This window comes from Musa acuminata, chromosome BXJ1-2 (genome assembly GCF_036884655.1).
Source record: "Musa acuminata AAA Group cultivar baxijiao chromosome BXJ1-2, Cavendish_Baxijiao_AAA, whole genome shotgun sequence".
In the NCBI taxonomy this organism is placed as follows: Eukaryota; Viridiplantae; Streptophyta; class Magnoliopsida; order Zingiberales; family Musaceae; genus Musa; species Musa acuminata.
In genome coordinates, this window is record NC_088328.1 from 11,063,415 (window position 1) to 11,083,569 (window position 20,155).

The 20,155-nt window shown below is 39.1% G+C and overlaps 1 protein-coding gene across 1 annotated transcript in view; it reads left to right on the forward strand.

The window, feature by feature from the left end:
* LOC135594700 (probable polygalacturonase) overlaps positions 1–19,912 on the forward strand; it is a 45,748-nt gene extending 25,836 nt beyond the window's left edge. Inside the window, exons 8-13 of the mRNA XM_065085161.1 lie at positions 4,096–4,124; positions 13,153–13,160; positions 18,384–18,504; positions 18,774–18,948; positions 19,049–19,119; positions 19,209–19,912. Of these exons, the coding sequence (XP_064941233.1) occupies positions 4,096–4,124; positions 13,153–13,160; positions 18,384–18,504; positions 18,774–18,948; positions 19,049–19,119; positions 19,209–19,912 (1,108 nt within the window). The remainder of the gene's footprint in view (positions 1–4,095; positions 4,125–13,152; positions 13,161–18,383; positions 18,505–18,773; positions 18,949–19,048; positions 19,120–19,208) is intronic.
* Positions 19,913–20,155: the final 243 nt, after the last annotated feature.

The window sequence follows — 20,155 nt, forward strand, 5'->3', positions numbered from 1 at the left end:
TTCGGGGAGGCTGACCTTTGCGGACGGACACGCAAGGGTGCCGCACGACTTAGGCAAAACCAGCTAAGTCTGTGTCAGTTCGTATGAAGAAACAGGTTTACGTCTAAGTGCCGATTCGTAAATCACTTGTTTAGATCAAAAGCAGTTTAAGCAGAAGTATAAAGATAGTGTGCTACTATTGTACAGCTCAAAAAGTAATCTGCAAAAATCAGATTTACGTCTAAACGCAGATTTACGTCTAAACGCAGATTTACGTCTGAACTTTGAAACTCGTTTGTAAACTAGCAGAAGGCAGTATGCAGTTGGAATCAAAACGTAAACGTAAACTGAAACCTGATGATTGTACGAGGAAAGTCGATTTACATCTAAATGTAATTTTACGTCTAAATGCAGATTTTCGTCTAAACCTTGAAACTCGTTCGTAAAATTGCAGAAGACAGTTTGCAGTTATAAATAGATTCAAAACGTAAATGTAAACTGCAAAGAAACTCGTTCGTAAAAGCGCAGAAGACAGTTTGCAGTTACAAGTGGAATCAAGACATAAACGTAAACTGTAAAGAAACTCGTTCGTAAAAGCGCAGAAGAGCAGTAGCTATGTAGGAGGTTTGCAGTAATGATAAAGTGCTCAAAATAAAAGCAAACCAGAGATTTAGAGTGGTTCGGTCAGTCTTGACCTACTCCACTTTTGGCTTCCTCCACCGACGAGGTCACCGACGTCAACTAGGGGCCTTCCTTCAATAGGCGAAGGCCAACTGCCCTTTTACAATTTCACTCCTTTTGACGGGATCAGGAGACAACCCTTACAGAACCTTTCTCTCCTCTCTTTACAACTCAAGACTTGAAGAACAAAAAGAGGAGAACTTTTGGACTTTACATAAATTTGAGCTCTTAGATTCACAGAAAAGATCAAGAATTCGATGTTGTTCTGTATCTTTTTAGTGCTGAATGGGTGGGGTATTTATAGGCCCCAACCCAGTTCAAATTTGGAGCTCAAAACGATCAAATCCCGGAATTCCGGGATCAGGCGGTTGCACCTCCTGACTGGAGAGGTTGCACCGCTTGGTAGAGCTCGAAGACTGAGCCTCTGGGCGGTGCTACCTCTGTCAGGGGCGGTTGCACCTCTCTGCTAGAGCTCGAAGACCGAGCTCAGGCGGTTGCACGGCCTGACTGGAGAGGTTGCACCGCCTGGCAGAGCTCGAAACTTGAGCTCTGGCGGTGCTACCTCCTGACAGAGGAGGTTGCACCGCCCAGTCTCGCTCGGAGACTGAGCCCTGGGCGGTTGCACCTCTTGGCTGGGGCGGTTGCACTGCCCAGTCTCGCTGGGAGACATAGCCTGGGCGGTGCTACCTCCCTGCCTGGGCGGTTGCACCTCCCACAGCAACTTGGGTCCGAATGGGTTGAACCATTCGACCCAATTTGAGTTCTTCAAGGGCCCAATTGCCCCACGATTAAGCTAATGGGATCACCTCACATTTCTAACTTAATCAAAGTGCTAACTACGATTATTTCCTAAGACATATTCTGCAGCTTGCTTCGGTGCGTCACTCGCTTCTTCCGGCGAGTTTCCGGTGAACTTCCGTCGATCATCCGATGAACCCTCGGTGATGCTCCTGCGGACTTCCGGCAAACTCCTGGACTGCGACAATCCACTTGGCAAGTTCCGACGAGCTCCTTTGGCAAGCTTCTGGACTTCTCGGATTTGTTCCCGCAGAACCTCCGACGACTGTCCGAACTTCCGTCGAGCTCTCGAACTCCCAACGTGATCATTGTCATGACTCCGGCGTAACTCCTGCTGCATGTCTTACTTTCATCGTAGTTAATCCTGCACACTTATCTCAACACATAGATTAGACAACAAATGACAATTGACTTCATCATCAAAATCTGAGATTCAACAATCTCCCCCTTTTTGATGATGACAATCAATTGATAATGGAGTTAACCTTAACTCCCCCTGTCTATATGCCATACTTCTTGAATTTAAAAACTTTATAAATTCAAGAGACATATTCCCATCATGATTCCTATCATATGTATCTCTTTGAAGATGATGTCAAGGCTTGATATACATTTTCAAATATAACAAGTTTTAATGATGGTTATTGTAGCAATTCATCATATTGTAAGATATCGACATGTAAAGCTGTGAAGCAAGATTTTGATATCATTACATAATGTACACATTTCGAATATTTTAGCAAGTGTAGCATTGCATCACATGGTAAGATATCAATTCGTAAGATGCAAATTTTTGTTTGATATCTTGATACAGGGCATATGGCAATCATATATTTCTTGGTGATGCAAGTATGGCCTAATTATAGCATCAGTGATAGCAACCATATCAACATCAGTAATAGCAACCATATCATTATCAGTGATAGCAGGTATGGCCTAATCATAACATCAGTAATAGCAACCATATCAATTCATATTTTTCTCCCCTTTTGTCATCAACAAAAAGCATGGTAGCATTATCAAAAAGAATGGTAGATGTGATTCCAGCAGGTTATCAAGCATATAAAGGAAGGCATGACACATATAATGCTTTGAATATCTCTTCTCCTTGTTATGTTATAGTTCGTTGTTTGAAGGAGGAAACTCATTTTTCAAAAAGTTTTCATAAGAGTGTACAGGAAAATCTACTAGCATTCAAACAGAAAATAAGATGAACTTCTTACATGCATTCGGATATGAGTAAGCTACTGATTTTCAAAAACATTTGTCACATAATTTCCAACATGTTATTTGATCAAGTGATACCAAGTCATGTAATCAATAACGTCCGAAAAATAATTTTAGCTAGTTTAAGTATTCGGACACATCAACATTCCTAATTCTCTTCTTATGAAATCAAATTGTTCTTCACTTAGAGGTTTTGTAAAGATTTCAGCTAGTTGATGTTTCGTATCAATGAATTCTATGATTACATCATGATTCGTAACATGATCTCGTATAAAGTGATGTCTGATATCAATATATTTTGTTCTTGAGTGTTGTATAGGGTTTTTTGTTAGGCATATTGCACTTGTGTTATCACATTTAATGGGAATGTTTTTAAGATGAACTTTATAATCTTCTAAGGTATTTTTCATCCAAACAACTTGTGCACAGCATGCACTTGCTACAATATATTCAGCTTCGGTTGTTGATAGTGCAACCGAGTTTTGTTTCTTAGATGACCAGGAAACAAGGGCATATCCTAAGAATTGACATGTTCCTGATGTGCTTTTTCTATCTAATCTACAGCCTGCGAAGTCCGCATCAGCATAAGCAATTAACTCAAGCTTCTCTGATTTTGGGTACCATAATCCTAGATTTGTGGTACCATTAAGATATCTGAGTATTCTTTTAACTGCTTTGAGATGAGATATCTTAGGGTTTGATTGAAATCTAGCACAAAGTCCTACACTGAACATTATGTCTGGTCTAGTTGCAGTGAGGTAAAGTAAACTTCCTATCATACCCCTATAGGTTTTTTGATCGAAGCTTTCTCCACTTTCATCAATTTCTAACTTAGTGGAGGTGCTCATAGGAGTGTTAATAGCTTTTGAGTTATTCATATTAAACTTCTTTAGTAAACTCATAGCATATTTAGTTTGACTAATAAAGATGCCATTGCTTAGTTGTTTGATTTGTAGACCTAAAAAGAATGTTAACTCTCCCATTAGACTCATTTCGAATTCAAGACTCATAGTTTTAGCAAAGGATTCACAAAGAGATTCATTCGTAGAACCAAAGATAATATCATCAACATAAATTTGAACAATGAGAAAATTATTTTCAAAGTTCTTGATGAATAATGTAGTATCAACCTTGCCTTTTATGAAATTATTTTTAATAAGAAAAGAACTAAGTCTCTCATACCAAGCCCTTGGAGCTTGTTTTAAGCCATAGAGAGCTTTAGTTAATCTAAACACATGATTAGGGAGACTATTATTTTCAAATCCAGGAGGTTGTTCAACATAGACTTCTTCGGAGATAAAGCCATTAAGAAAAGCGCTTTTAACATCCATTTGAAATAATTTAAAATTATTACTACTAGCATAGGCAAGGAGCATTCTTATGGCTTCTAATCGAGCCACAGGAGCGAAGGTTTCTTCATAATCGATACCTTCTTCTTGGTTGAAACCTTTGGCCACTAATCTAGCCTTGTTTCTAACCACGATACCATTTCATCTTGCTTGTTTCTAAAGACCCATTTAGTACCAATAACTAAATGGTCATTTGGCCTAGGAATAAGCGTCCACACCTCATTTCTCTCAAATTGATTCAATTCATCTTGTATTGCGATAATCCATGAATCATCTTTCATGGCTTCATCAACACATTTGGGTTCAATTTGGGAGAGAAAGGCAGCGTTGGCACAAAAATTTTTAAAGGAAGATCATGTTTGAACCCCCTTTGATGTGTCTCCTAAGATTAGCTCCTTAGGATGAGCATCTACATACTTCCAATCCTTGGGTAAGGAAATCTGGGAAGTGGATGCATCCAAGTTGCTAGTTAGAGACGGGGTTTCGTTTAAATTCAAAGAATCAAAATTAACATCATCGTCAAGATCATTTTTCCTAATTTCGGAAATCTCATTGAAAACAACATGGATGGATTCTTCAATAATTAAAGTTCTTTTATTGAAAATACGAAAAGCTTTAGAAACCGAAGAATAACCAAGAAATATTCCTTCATCAGATTTAGCATCGAATTTTCCTAAGTTATCCTTTTCATTTAAGATAAAACATTTACACCCAAAGACTTTAAAATATGAGACATTGGGTTTTTTGTTATTCCATAACTCATAAGGAGTTTTGGTGAGTAAGGGTCTTACTAGAACTCTATTCAAAATATAGCATGCAGTGTTTACGGCTTCGGTCCAAAAATATTTGGGTAGGCTATGTTCATTCAACATGGTTCTTGCCATTTCTTGTAGATTTCGATTTTTTCTTTCTACTACCCCATTTTGTTGAGGATTTCTTGGAGTAGAGAAGTTATGGTTGTATCCATTGAGTTCACAGAATTCTTGGAAGTCATGGTTTTGAAATTCTCCACCATGATCACTTCTAATTGACGAAATCATAGAACCCTTCTGATTTTGAACAAGTTTACAAAACTTGGTAAAGTATTTAAAGCATTCATTTTTTTGTTTTAAGAAGTAGGTCCATGTATATCTGCTATAGTCATCAACAATGACAAAGGCGTACTTGCTACCTCCAAGACTCGATGTAGAGATTGGTCCGAATAAGTCCATATGGATCAATTGTAAGGGCCTAGAGGTGCTTATTTGATTCTTAGCTTTGAAACTACCCTTAATTTGTTTACCTAATTGGCAAGCATCACATACATTATCTTTGATGAACTTGATATTAGGAATTCCTCTTACAAGTTCTCTAGATGATATTTGAGTGATTAGTTTCATGCTAGCATGACCTAATCTTCTATGCCATAGCCAAGCATCCTCATTCATAACCGCAAAACACATTTCATCACATAAATCACTGATGTTAATAGTGTATACGTTATTTTGTTTTAATGCAATCATAGACATGTTCTTATGTGGTTTTTCAATGATGCAAGCATTAGATTCGAATTTGACAGTATATCCTTTATCACATAATTGACTAATGCTCAAGAGGTTATGTTTTAAACCATCAACTAACAAAACATCTTCAATAAAGAAGTTGGATTTGTTATCTATGGTTCATTTGCCAATGATTTTACCCTTGTTGTTGTCTCCGAAGGTGACATAGCCTTCGTCTATGCTAGTGAGCTTAGAGAATTGAGATGGATCTCCGGTCATATGCCTTGAGCATCCACTATCAAAGTACCATCTCTTGCTCCTAGCTTGCGATGGTGTGGGTTTCTACAAGAAAGGATAATTTTTAGGTACCCATTTGCTTTTGGGTGCCTGAAGGATAGATCTACATTGTTTATCATGTTGCATAGAGTTTATCATGGTTCCTTTAGGAACCCAAATCAATTTGTTTGGACTAATTTTCTTGAATGGACAATAATGCGTCTTATGTCCAATTTTGCAACAAAAGTTACATTTTGCTTGGTGTTGAACATGTAAGATGGGGCCTTTTATAAAGGTGGTTGGATTTAGGTGAGGACTTCTCACAAATCCAATTCCACTTCTTTTTGGAACGTGACCCTTGTTTGCAAGGATCATATTCAATGACTTGCTACCAACCTCGAATTTCTTCAAGGTGTCCTTAAGTAGCAGGTTTTCTTTTTGGAGAGTTTCTAGATCATGACATTTGATACATGAATTTAAACTATCATGATATTCAATTTTTAACTTATCAAAATCACAAGTAAGACTTTCATGCTCCTTTTTCAGCAATTTATATTTTCTATTGATAATTTTGCATTCATCAAATAAGTCATGGAAGGCATTTAATAATTCATCGAAAGATAAATCAGCATATAATAAATTCGTTACCTCCTCTCCGATGGCCATTAAGGCGTAATGAGCAACTTGCTCGGTGTTGGACTCCTCTTCTTCAGACGCGCTCGAATCATCCCATGTTGCTTTGAGCGCCTTCTTTTTTGTTGTTCTCTTTTTGGCTTGGGGACAATCACTCTTGTAGTGTCCCGGTTTTTTGCACTCATAGCAAATAACTTGGTCTTTCTTGGGTTCAAGTTTACTTTTAGTGTCATTCTTAAACTTGTTTCTTTTAATGAATTTTTTAAATTTTCTTGTTAGAAGTGCCAAGTCATCATCACAGTCCTCATCACTTGAGTTTTCTTTCAAGTGATCTTCCAAAGTTCTAAGTGCCATATCCTTCCTGTTCTTTGGAAGGATGTCTTCTTGCTCTTCATGAGCTTTGCAAGTCATCTCGTAGGTCATTAATGACCCAATTAATTCTTCAAGAGGGAAGTTGTTTAGATCTTTTGCCTCTTGAATAGCAGTGACTTTAGGATCCCAACTCTTAGGAAAGGATCTTAGAATCTTATTTACGAGCTCAAAATCCGAAAAACTTTTTCTGAGTCCTTTTAGACCATTGACAACATCCGTGAAACGGGTAAACATGTCGCCAATAGTCTCACTCGGTTTCATCCGAAAAAGTTCGAAAGAGTGTAACAAAAGATTGATTTTTGACTCTTTCACTCTACTTGTGCCTTCATGAGTCACTTCGAGTGTGTGCCAAATATCAAATGCAGTTTCACAAATCGAAATACGATTAAACTCGTTTTTATCAAGTGCGCAAAATAAGGCATTCATAGCCTTTGCATTAAGAGCGAAAGCCTTCTTCTCCGAATCGTTCCAATCGATCATTGGAAGAGAAGACTTTGAAAAACCATTCTCGACAAGATTCCAGAGTTCAACGTCCATAGAAATAAAAAAGATCCTCTTTCGGGTCTTCCAATAGGTGTAGTCCGTCCCATTAAACATGGGTGGACGTGTAATGGAATGGCCCTCTTGGTTTCCGGCGTAAGCCATCTCTCTTGGGTTTTAATCCGTTTGAGAGTTAACCGGGCTCTGATACCAATTGTTAGGATCGAGAGCACTAAGAGGGGGGGGGGGGTGAATTAGTGCAGCGGATAACTTTGTACGATTAAAATCGAAAGCTGCGTTTGAATGATAAGGACAGTTCTATATGAAAGTTGATACGAAGCAAGATTGCAGTCAATCTATGCAGGCAGTTTGCAGCTATGAAGAAAACCAGAATATCGGCGCAAACAGAAATCCGACGTTCGTACGAAGAAACAGGTTTACGTCTAAGTGTCGATTCGTAAATCACTTGTTTAGATCAAAAGCAGTTTAAGCAGAAGTATAAAGATAGTGTGCTGCTATTGTACAGCTCAAAAAGTAATCTGCAAAAAGCAGATTTACATCTAAACGCAGATTTACGTCTAAACGCAGATTTATGTCTAAACGTAGATTTACGTCTGAACTTTGAAACTCGTTTGTAAACTCGCAGAAGGCAGTATGCAGTTGGAATCAAGACGTAAACGTAAACTGAAACCTGATGATTGTACGAGGAAAGCCGATTTACGTCTAAATGCAGTTTTACGTCTAAATGCAGATTTTCGTCTAAACCTTGAAACTCGTTCGTAAAATTGCAGAAGATAGTTTGCAGTTATAAATAGAATCAAAACGTAAATGTAAACTGCAAAGAAACTCGTTCGTAAAAGCGCAGAAGACAGTTTGAAGTTACAAGTAGAATCAAGACATAAACGTAAACTGTAAAGAAACTTGTTCGTAAAAGCGCAGAAGAGCAGTAGCTATGTAGGAGGTTTGCAGTAATGATAAAGTGCTCAAAATAAAAGCAAACCAGAGATTTAGAGTGGTTCGGTCAGTCTTGACCTACTCCACTTTTGGCTTCCTCCACCGACGAGGTCACCGACGTCAACTAGGGGCCTTCCTTCAATAGGCGAAGGCCAACTGCCCTTTTACAGTTTCACTCCTTTTGACGGGATCAGGAGACAACCCTTACAGAACCTTTCTCTCCTCTCTTTACAACTCAAGACTTGAAGAACAAAAAGAGGAGAACTTTTGGACTTTACCCAAATTTGAGCTCTTAGATTCACAGAAAAGATCAAGAATTCGATGTTGTTCTGTATCTTTTCAGTGCTGAATGGGTGGGGTATTTATAGGCCCCAACCCAGTTCAAATTTGGAGCTCAAAACGATCAAATCCCGGAATTCCGGGATCAGGCGGTTGCACCTCCTGACTGGAGAGGTTGCACCGCTTGGCAGAGCTCGAAGACTGAGCCTGTGGGCGGTGCTACCTCTGTCAGGGGCGGTTGCACCTCTCTGCTAGAGCTCGAAGACCGAGCTCAGGCGGTTGCACGGCCTGACTAGAGAGGTTGCACCGCCTGGCAGAGCTCGAAACTTGAGCTTTGGCGGTGCTACCTCCTGACAGAGGAGGTTGCACCGCCCAGTCTCGCTCGGAGACTGAGCCCTGGGCGGTTGCACCTCTTGGCTGGGGCGGTTGCACCGCCCAGTCTCGCTGGGAGACATAGCCTGGGCGGTTGCACCTCCCACAGCAACCTGGGTCCGAATGGGTTGAACCATTCGACCCAATTTGAGGTCTTCAAGGGCCCAATTGCCCCACGATTAAGCTAATGGGATCACCTCCCATTTCTAACTTAATCAAAGTGCTAACTACGATTATTTCCTAAGACATATTCTACAGCTTGCTTCGGAGCGTCACTCGCTTCTTCCGGCGAGTTTCCGGCGAACTTCCGTCGATCATCCGATGAATCCTCGGTGATGCTCCTGCGGACTTCCGGCAAACTCCTGGACTGCGACAATCCACTTGGCAAGTTCCGACGAGCTCCTTTGGCAAGCTTCTGGACTTCTCGGATTTGTTCCCGCAGAACCTCCGACAACTGTCCGAACTTCCGTCGAGCTCTCGAACTCCCAACGTGATCATTGTCATGACTCCGGCGCAACTCCTGCTTCATGTCTTACTTTCATCGTAGTTAATCCTGCACACTTATCTCAACACATACATTAGACAACAAATGACAATTGACTTCCTCATCAAAATCCGAGATTCAACAGCCCTACGGCGGCAAGCGCCGCTGCCTTGCGGCGCCTCTGCCCGTGGGCTGCCAGCCCCGTCGGCAGCAAGCCTGCTGCAAGTAGGCCGCCGGCCGACTGCTGCAGACGCAGCCCCTGTGCTGCCCGACTTCGGCTGCGCTTCCCGCCTTCGGCTGCGCTTCACACACGCAGATCGAGGTCAGCAACTGTTGCTGCCCTTTCTCGTTTTGCGTCAACGATTTTGACGTCAAAATTCTTCCTAAACACAACACACGCAGTTCAAAACCAATCATTCGCACGAACAACCTGGCTCTGATACCACTGTTGGGAAATCTTGGGGGCGACATCACATGCGCAGCGGAAGAACAAAAAAAATAAAATCCCCGATTCCCGAAAAGATGTTCGTCGTCGTGCGAAGATTGGTGTGCAAAATCCGTGAAACTTAAAACTGCGTATAGAGTATATTGTGTTACCTAGGGAGATCGTGTATCCCTGTTTCCTTGCAGATCCTTAGGAGAGGGTGAAGGAGGTCAAGCGTCCTCCTCTCTAGCGGTGATCCACACAGTAGGGTTGCGACGACGCTCCTCAAAACTCCAGGCCTGCTCTGAGGTGGAGAAGGAGAGGAGAATAGGAAAGGCAAGCAAAGACTCTAGCCTATGAGGCTCTAAATCCCTCCTATTTATAGAGGTCCCCTGTCAAACCCTAATGGGTCCTCCCCTAGCGGGTATTGGATCTGCATCCAATAAGACAAGGGCTCTGTCGGATATCTCATATCCGAACCTCTACTCATCGCAATATCTACCATATGTGTGTGACCCTCTAGGCCCAATATCGAGCTGGCTGTGAGTCATACTCGTCAGAATTCCTTCTAACTCAGTGAATTATTATCTCTGTAATAATTCACTTGACTCATCGACTACGGACGTACTAGGCTACTACGCCGTAGTCCCCAAACGATACAGGGGAATCCAATCCATTTGACATGTCTGTCCTTAGTTACCGTGTACCTATAGTTGCTCATCCATCTAATATCCCAGAGACCGTATATCGAGCATGGTGTTGTCAGACCCATACGGTTTCTACTCGAGTCTCGCTCTAATCGGATTCTCCCGGAGAACTCTTTCTCTCTCAACCCGAATGACCCTGACCAGGGATTTGTCTGAGCAAGAACACATGGGATATTCCTCTCATGACGCCGAGAGTGGATGATCCTCTATCGACACTCAATAGCCCTCGTAAGGTCGACTACCACTCCCAATGACCAGTTGTACTAGATCTGGGACAGCCAAACCTATAAGTCTGGTATCAAAGAGTGGAGCACTCATACAGGACATCCTTGGTGTCTCAAGTATAAGGACCAGATACACCACTAGGACTACGGAATCGTTGTCTGATAATAAGGCATCATCAACCATCCAGCATTCCGTAAGCGGATCAATTAGTGAACTCATTCTCCAATGAGCACCTGTACTGTATCCCTAGTGTCTCTAAACGAGCAGCTATGAGATCAGCTGTATCCATCATATGGACGGGTATACAGCACACCAGTCTATTCGGTTATCACGATGTCCCTCTCGAGTAACCTATGACCGGGATTATTTAGGATATGTGTTTAAAGGTGAATCGATCTCATTATCGTGATCTCATCACGATCCGATTCCCATTGCATAAATCCAAGGACATCACAATATATATATGCACATATGCAATAGTTATAAAGTGATATACGCCAAAATATAATAAGCAAAAAGATTCTGTATCAAGTCACACGTGCCATCACTCACGTGATTGGCTTGCTAGGCACCTATGACTAGCATCTTCTTCTTCAAATCTTCAAAGGTTTGATCCTCAAAGAAGACTACATCTCTACTTCTGAATACCTTCTGCTTTTCTGGATCCCAAAGCCTGTAACCAAAATGATCATGTGAGTAACCAAGAAAAATACATTCTTTAGACTTACCATCCAGCTTGGACCTCTCATTGTCTGGAATATGTGCAAATGCGCGACAACCAAATACTCTCAAATGCCTGTAGGAAACATCTTTCTCTGACCATACATGCTCTGCAACATCACCATCTAGGGCTGTACATGGTGATAAGTTAATCACATCAACCGTAGTCCTCAAAGCCTCATCCCAAAACCTTTTGGGTAGCTTGGCCTGTGAAAGCATACATTTAATTTTTTCCATGATGGTGCGGTTCATCCTCTTTGTAATTGCATTATGCTGAGGTGTACCAAGAACTGTCATCTCATGTTGGATCCCATGTGACCTGCAATAGTCATTAAACAATCTTGTATACTCACCACCATTTTTATCTGATCTTATGCATTTCAATTTCCTTTCTGTCTCCCTTTCAACCCTGGCATGAAACTCTTTGAAGACATTAATAACCTGATCTTTGGTCTTCAAAGCATAGGCCCAAACTTTCCTGAAAAAATCATCTATAAAAGTGACAAAATAAAGTGTACCACTTATACCAAGAACATCAACAGATCTACCAAGAGTTTTTGTCCTCAAAGGACCACATACATCTGTATAAATACGGTCTAAGGCATGTATTTTTCTAGACAAAGCAACACTAGCAAATTAAACTCTATGTTGTTTACCAGCCAAACAATCAATACAAGGGTTCAGATGTATACCTCTAAGATCTGGCAATACCTCTCTCTTGGAAAGAGCTTGCAGCCCCTTCTCGCTCATGTGTCCCAATCGCCTATGCCACAACTCCATACTGAAGTCTTTCTCTGTAGCATTTAACTGCTCACCAGAAGCTTTAGCCTGCAACCTGTACAAAGTATGACATTTCTTTCCACTAGCTATAACAAGAGAACCCTTACTGAGCTTCCATTGCCGTCTGTGAAATCTGCTTTCATAGTCTTCATCATCTAGTCTTCCAACTGAAATTAAATTCAGCCTCAAGTCAATCACATGCCTCACATCCTTAAGCACCAACTTGCAGCCAAGGTTGGTCTTTAAATGGATATCACCCATGCCAATGATGTCTGTTGTGCCATAGTTGCCCATCTTGACAACACCAAAGTTTCCAGACCTGTAAGTAGCAAAAAACTCCCTCTGTGGTGTAGCATGATAAGAAGCACTTGTGTCAATCACCCACTCAAGATCCTGACACACAAGAAAAAATATCATCAGAAGGAGACAAAATCAAATAATCACCACCCTGCACTATAGCTACAGTATTATCCTTTGACTCTGTAGACTCCACTTCTTTTCCCTTTTTCTTGTTCTTCTTAGGTTGCTTACATTGGTTCTTGTAATGTCCTTTCTCACCACAGTTATAGCAAACAATATCTTTTCTTGATCTTGACTTGCTCCTATTCATACGTGAACTACTTCTAGACTTTGACCTTCCTCTGTTCTCTGAGATAAGTGCTTGTGAATCATTCTGAGATGTTGCTGAACTCTTTCTTCTCAACTCCTCATTCAACAAACTGCTTGTTACTTGACTCATAGTGACAATACCATCTGGCGCAGAATTACTAAGGGAAACCACTAGTGTCTCCCAACTTTCTGGTAATGAACTGAGAAGTAACAATGCCTGCAACTCATTATCAAGAGACATTTTCATAGAGGATAACTGGTTAGTAATACTCTGCATTTCATTCAAATGCTCAGCAATAGAAGCACCCTCTCTATATTTTAGGTTCACAAGTTTTCTGATAAAAAAAGCTTTGTTGCCAGCTGTTTTTCTTTCATAGAGACTTTCCAATTTTTTCCAAAGAGAATATGCAGAAATTTCAGTAGAAACATGGTGAAAGACACTATCATCAAGCCACTGTCTAATAAACCTAATTGTTTTTCGATCTAACCTCTTCCACTCATCATCTGTCATAGTTGTAGGTTTTGCACTATCCCCCTGCAAAGGTCCATACAAATCTTTGCAATATAAGAGATCTTCCATTCTTGGTTTCCATATCATCCAATTATTTCCATTCAAACTAATCATGCGAGAAATATTTCTGACCTCCATGTTCAAATACAAAAATTAAATCACCAAAACCCCGCTCTGATACCAGTTGATGGGGATATAAAGAGGAATAACCTTTGTATATAAACAAATACTAGAAGACCATAATACGCAGCGGAATTAAATATAAGCACAATCAAATAGAACACCAAGATATACGTGGAAAACCCCTTCAATGTGAAGGGTAAAAACCACGGGGCAAACTAGAGATAATCCACTATGAGAATAATGAATATACAAATCTCAATCTCTTGCCCTAAACCCTAGCAACAACCACAAGAGAATAACTGGGATACAAGGATCACGTCACTGGCCACAATATCTAAAACCTCCCCAAGTAATCACAACAAGAGTCTACTATAGATTTGATCTAACCTGAGATGAGAACACTGCTAGATGATTGAGAACATTCTCTCTGTGTTGTCCTTGTCTTCTTCCCTTTCTTTCTCTTCCTTTTCTGCCTTGTTCTCCTTCTTCTCTTTGGAATCCCGTGGCTGTGAAGATCTGCCTTGTTGCTGCCTTTTTATAGCCTTTTTTTGCTTCTAAAACGCAGCCACCACACCCCCCTAATCTTAATTAGGGTTAGTTAAGATGGGGTGTGGGCTGTAGGCTACCCTAGCCCACATGGGCTGAATATTGGCTATCAGCCCAACATCTACGACATACTCTTGCGACATGGCCCTCCTTCTAGCACCAAAATATTACTAAACAAGTATACCGTGCCTGATGAGTCAGCACGGTTTGGTCCACGGGTCAATGTCGGGAGCCTTCGGTCGAGTGAGCTGGATGACGAGGTGGCTGTGGCCACGGGAAGGGATGCTTGTTGGCATTAGTAAAGCTCCGGCCGATTGACAGCTCGTCCTTGCACATTGGATGGTGACCCCTGGGTTGAGATGCTCGCGGCTTGCGAGTGGTCATTCGCTTGCAAAAATGGCACTCGTTAGGTGATCCTCGACTTTGGCCCCTACGATGAGCAAGTCAGTAGTGGGTGGATTGTTTTCTATTTTTCTTCCCTCCTCTCCCCTCTTGCCGGATGCTGGCTAGGGGCTTTATACTATTGTACGAGGGTTAATAGCACGTCGGTTCGGCGTGGCCGCTGACTCTCGAGGGATGGGACGACACTTATGACCGAGCTCTCGGGATGGGACATGTGGAACAGCTTCTTGGTACGGTTATGACTTGACATATTAAGAGCTAAAATGGCTAAAGAGATAGGGCATAATTATTATGAAGAACCCGCATGGCCCAATGATATTTTATATTTTTTTCAGTAGTAATTCTAGGTACTATTGCATGTAATGTAGGCATGGTAATTGTGGAACCATCATTAGTAATGTAGGCTTTGAAAATATTACCCAAATGGTACTTCGTTCCCGTATTATAAATACTCCGTACAATGCCCAATAAGTTATTAGGTGTTTTTTTTAATGGTTTCAATACCAATGAGATTATTGACAGCACTTTTTTTTAAGAATATTAATAAATTTTAAAATCTATATCATCATCCAATAGCTACAATAGTCTTTTTGATTAGCAGCTCTTTGGTTAGGTATTGGGGCAACATTATCTATTGATAAATCGCTAACTTTAAGTATTTTTTAACTTAATTCAACTATGAAATACCTGGATATTAGTATCTAAGAATAGTGACTTCAAAGTTACTATTCTTAGATACATTAATTTTATTATGATTATTTCATGAAAATACATATTGTGCCAAAAAGATTAAAAATAAAATTTCTTCTTTCTTTACAAAATTTTTCTTTCTATTTTTATTAGAAAAAGAAGATGAAATAATTGTAATGGATTTAAAATGAAAACTTATTCTTAGGTAAACCAATTCTGAAATGCTTTTGTAGAGTGTCCAAAATCTCTTTTACATCTTCTATGTGATCATATTCAGTTCTCATAGGATCTTCTTGACTCTTATTTAAAGGGTCCAATAATATGTGTATATTGGATCTTTTGAGACAATTATTGGTCTTAGAATGTAATTCTGATTGGTCAATAAAAATACATGTCAATATAATTTTTTTTAGGTTAGTTAATCTATCTTGGAAGGTAAAAATGGGTAGAGTAAACCTATTATTATTTTATTTGAAAATAATGTCCTCTTCCTCTACATGTAGGAAATGAATAAAATAAATCAATTAAATCACGAGAAGTGCTTCCATAGAAATTAAACTTCCATTCATCTACATCTCTTGTTTTTTATTCCCATTCCCATAAGAATGAATACTATGACTCGCATTTCGAATAGGCATAGATATATCATCTTTAAGATAACTTCCATTTTGAGAGTTATTCATGATCTCACCTAATGTATAATCTAATATATAAATCAATTGATTCCGTCAGGTTAGTTATATATTGTGTTGTGTCAACTATATCCACATAAGGTGGAGAGATGATATCTGGAGCAGTTATGTATTTAGGGCCCTTTATGCAAATGGATGCATCTCTAACTCTATATATATTACTTCTCAATACAATTTCTTTCAAATTTAGTAAAATTTTATGTATCGATTCTTCAATTCTTATTATCGTAGAATATTCATGCAACACTTTCTCAGAGTTTGCACATGGGATACATGTTCCTTCTAATTCTCAAGTAAAGCCCTTTGCATTGCAATAGCTATGGTATTGGCTTGACCTTTCATAAGCGAGGATAGAACGAAAAGACTATTATAAAAATATTTATGTCTACTCTTGATTCAATATACCTTTACTTTAGTGTTCTAGTGGATCCTGCTACTTCCTCTCAAATCATACTATACTAATACTATTATTTAATTATATCATTGAATCATTTATTTCTCTTGAAATCATTTGTTACATCAAGTACAAAACTTAATTATATACCACTTCTACGAATGGCTAGTAATATGACTAGCAATTACCACTAATCATTATATCATCACATTATAGTTCATGCCTTAATGTGATAAACTATATTGTCATGATATAAGAAGTACTGCAGGGGCAAATAATGTTAGTCAAGAAAGCCAGGTAAGAATCATGACGTAGGCAAGAAAGAAAAATAAATTTAAACTAAAACATAAAAATGAACCATGTTATAACTTCTTAACGAAAGTGATATTACCACAAAGAAAGAAGAAAAAAATGCCTATCAAGGAGCACGAACTTGGTAGATCCAATCTTATCATAAGCTAAGTAAAAGGATCAACATGCAAGGTATTCTCGCCGATAAAATATATCCTATATAAAACATTATAGAAGTCCAACAAAAAATGAAAGTGTTAAAAGGGTGCAATCTGATGAAAGACCTATGGGAAGATGCTATATTATACAAGGCTATGGTATCAGATGATGTGAGCACCAATGAAAATTTTTTTTTTCACATTTAGATAAGAATTTAAATCGATAATATACATGAATAATTTATGCATCATAAATCAGAAAATAAAATATCTAAGGTATTTAATCTTAAGAACTTAGGTTCTGATATCAATTGTAAACATAAAATCTGTAATATGTTATATGTAATATGAAAAAAATTTAATTCAGAATTAAAATTAAATAATAATATATCGGATCTACAATGCATATCGTTTGATGTCATCTGGAAGAACTTTATAAAATCTATAGGGACACCATCTTCCGATCTAAAACCCACTATATATCAATCTAAAAAGATTCTCTTTTTCACTCTTTATATTTTTTTTTCATATGACGACTTAGATTCGGAAGTTCAATAAAACAAAATAAGTATTAAAAATGTATAATCTTGCAATTTACCCTAGTTGGATGTGATACTAGTTACAAGGCTACTGTATCAGTTAATGTAAGAACCAATTAAAAAAGAAATTCCTGGTTCAACGTATTGTTAGAGTAACAATAATTTTATAAAAAAAATATACCAAAGGGTCAAGCCAAAACATTATAATGATAACAAATAGGGCTGAAAATATTATAATGATAATAAATAGGTCTGGTGTCATGATTAAGAAAGTAGCAACCATTGTACAAGCCTATAAGGGCCAACTTGAAACAAATTAATCTTAATACGATGATAATCAATCCATTTAAGTTTATTAGAGCAGAGAGACATATTAATTCCAGATAGCTTTTGTCAAGTCCAAATGGTTAAGACTTTACGATTTTATTATTGTGGTAACAAAAGACTTATGTGTTGCTCAATAATATGTCAACTAAAATATATCATTGGAGTAGGACAAATCACATTTTAAAGGAGAGACCAGACCAGACTATCTCAACAAACACGTTATTTTCAACCAAGGACAATATAACTATCTAAAGTTATGCATACTCTAGTTTGCAGTATAAATAATCTATAATTAGCTCGAATCAACATACTGAAATTAACTAATTACATAACATAATTTATAATTAGCCTTCCTCTCTCTCTCTCTCTCTCTCTCTCTCTCTCTCTCCCCAAGGAGAATTCACAAGGCGAGTGTATACTATTCTAACGTTTCCTTCATCTCATCTCCAAGGAGAATTCACAAGTCTAATCCGATGTGCATAGTCACCGCTTTGGACTGATGAGGGAAAAGAAGTGAACTAAGCCACTACAAATCTAAATTTGTCTTGATAATATTAATTTCTGAAATATTTGCAATTTGTATGGTAGATTTTTGACTATTTAGTATCTCTACTTTGATCTCTCAAAATAAGAAAACAGTAATATTTGTTTTGTTTTATTATTATTATTATTATTATTATTATTATTTCTCTTGTATGTCATATCCTTGTATGTGAACATCAATAATCTTGGATTAGAATCCACATAAAAAATTTCCTTTCAAATTTCAAGATCTAGAAGATTACGCTCCAAAATTAATAAGTTTTAATTGAGAATGACATTCTTTTGTTCAATCTGCATCAACTAAGACAATTCATATCATGGTGATATGCTTGTGCAGGATATCAACGAGTGGCCGATCATTGACCCTTTGCCCTCCTACGGTAGAGGAAGAGATGCGGCTGGGGGTAGATACAGTAATCTCATCATGGGATATAACCTAACCGATGTGGTCATAACAGGTAGTATATACGTTGCATATTTTCAGTACTTCTATCACATTACTTCTAAATTAATAAAGCCTGCGTCGTGTTGTCATTCCATGATCCCCTAAAATTTAGATAAAAAAATTATTTTTAGTCAAAAACTATAACATTTAATTATGTTTTGGCATGCTTTGATTGACAAGAAGACACATATAACTATATCATCATCTAACTTGTTTGCATCATAGATGGGGAACAGAATATAATTTGATTGTGATGCTAACAAGTTTTATTGTTATTTTTAGGGAATAATGGAACTATCGATGGACAAGGTGAAACCTGGTGGAAAATGTTCCGTAACAAAGAACTCAATTACACTCGTGGATACCTCATTGAATTGATGTACTGCAAACAAGTGCTGATTTCCAACATTACATTGGTTAACTCTCCATCGTGGAATGTCCATCCAGTGTACAGCAGGTTTATATTAATAATCTACTTTCAGAACACTTGAAGGCTTCTTTTGCTTTCCATTCTATTGTTACAATCTGATGTTAACGTGAATGAATGCACTGTGCAGCCACGTAATCGTCTCAGGCATCACAATTCTTGCACCGGTCAACTCTCCCAACACTGATGGGATCGATCCAGGTGGATATCGTACCTACATTTAGTTGGGTTGTAGATTCTATGTTGCTGTTTCGATTGATTCTTTTTGGTGGTTTCTCTCTTCTTCGCAGACTCATCCTCCAATGTCCGCATTGAGGACTGCTACATAGTCTCAGGCGATGACTGCATCGCCATTAAAAGCGGTTGGGATGAGTACGGGATTGCATTCAACATGTCAAGCAAACACATAGTGATCAGACGGCTCACCTGCATCTCCCCCACGAGCGCTGTCATCGCCCTGGGAAGCGAGATGTCGGGAGGAATCCAAGATGTCCGGGCCGAAGACATCACGGCCATCCACTCCGAATCCGGCGTCAGGATCAAGACGACCATCGGAAGGGGAGCTTACGTGAAGGACATATTCGTGAGAAGAATGAATCTGCACACGATGAAGTGGGTCTTCTGGATGACGGGCACCTACGGGCAGCACCCGGACGACAAATTTGATCCGAAAGCCATTCCGGTGGTGCAGAATATCAGTTACAGCAACGTGGTGGCCGAGAACGTGACCATGGCCGCGAAGCTGGAGGGGATTCCCGGCGCGCCCTTCACCGGAATATGCATCTACAATGTGACGGCGGAGGTGGTGAAGTCGAAGAAGCCGATTTGGAACTGCACCGACGTGGAGGGCGTATCGAGTCACGTGACGCCCACTCCCTGTGCGCAGATTCCGGAATATCCAGATCGTATAACGCATTGCCCCTTCCCTGAAGATGATCTACCTGTGAATGGTGTTGGGCTAGAGGAGTGTGCTTATCACAGAGCCAAGCCATGAGTTGAGATGCTTTCTACAACTCATGGTTTAATGGCATAACCTATGATGTCCTGAAGCTTGGCAGATTAAAATGTTTGCCTTGAACAAAGGCAGATGTAATTGATCATATATCATACTTGGGAGGAACGATATCCAAAAATATTTCATTGCTATAAATATGGATTATTGAAAAAATAAGACATGTTATTTATTTGAATACTTTTCTTCAACTTGGAAGTGTTATATTCTTTATTTGATACCAAT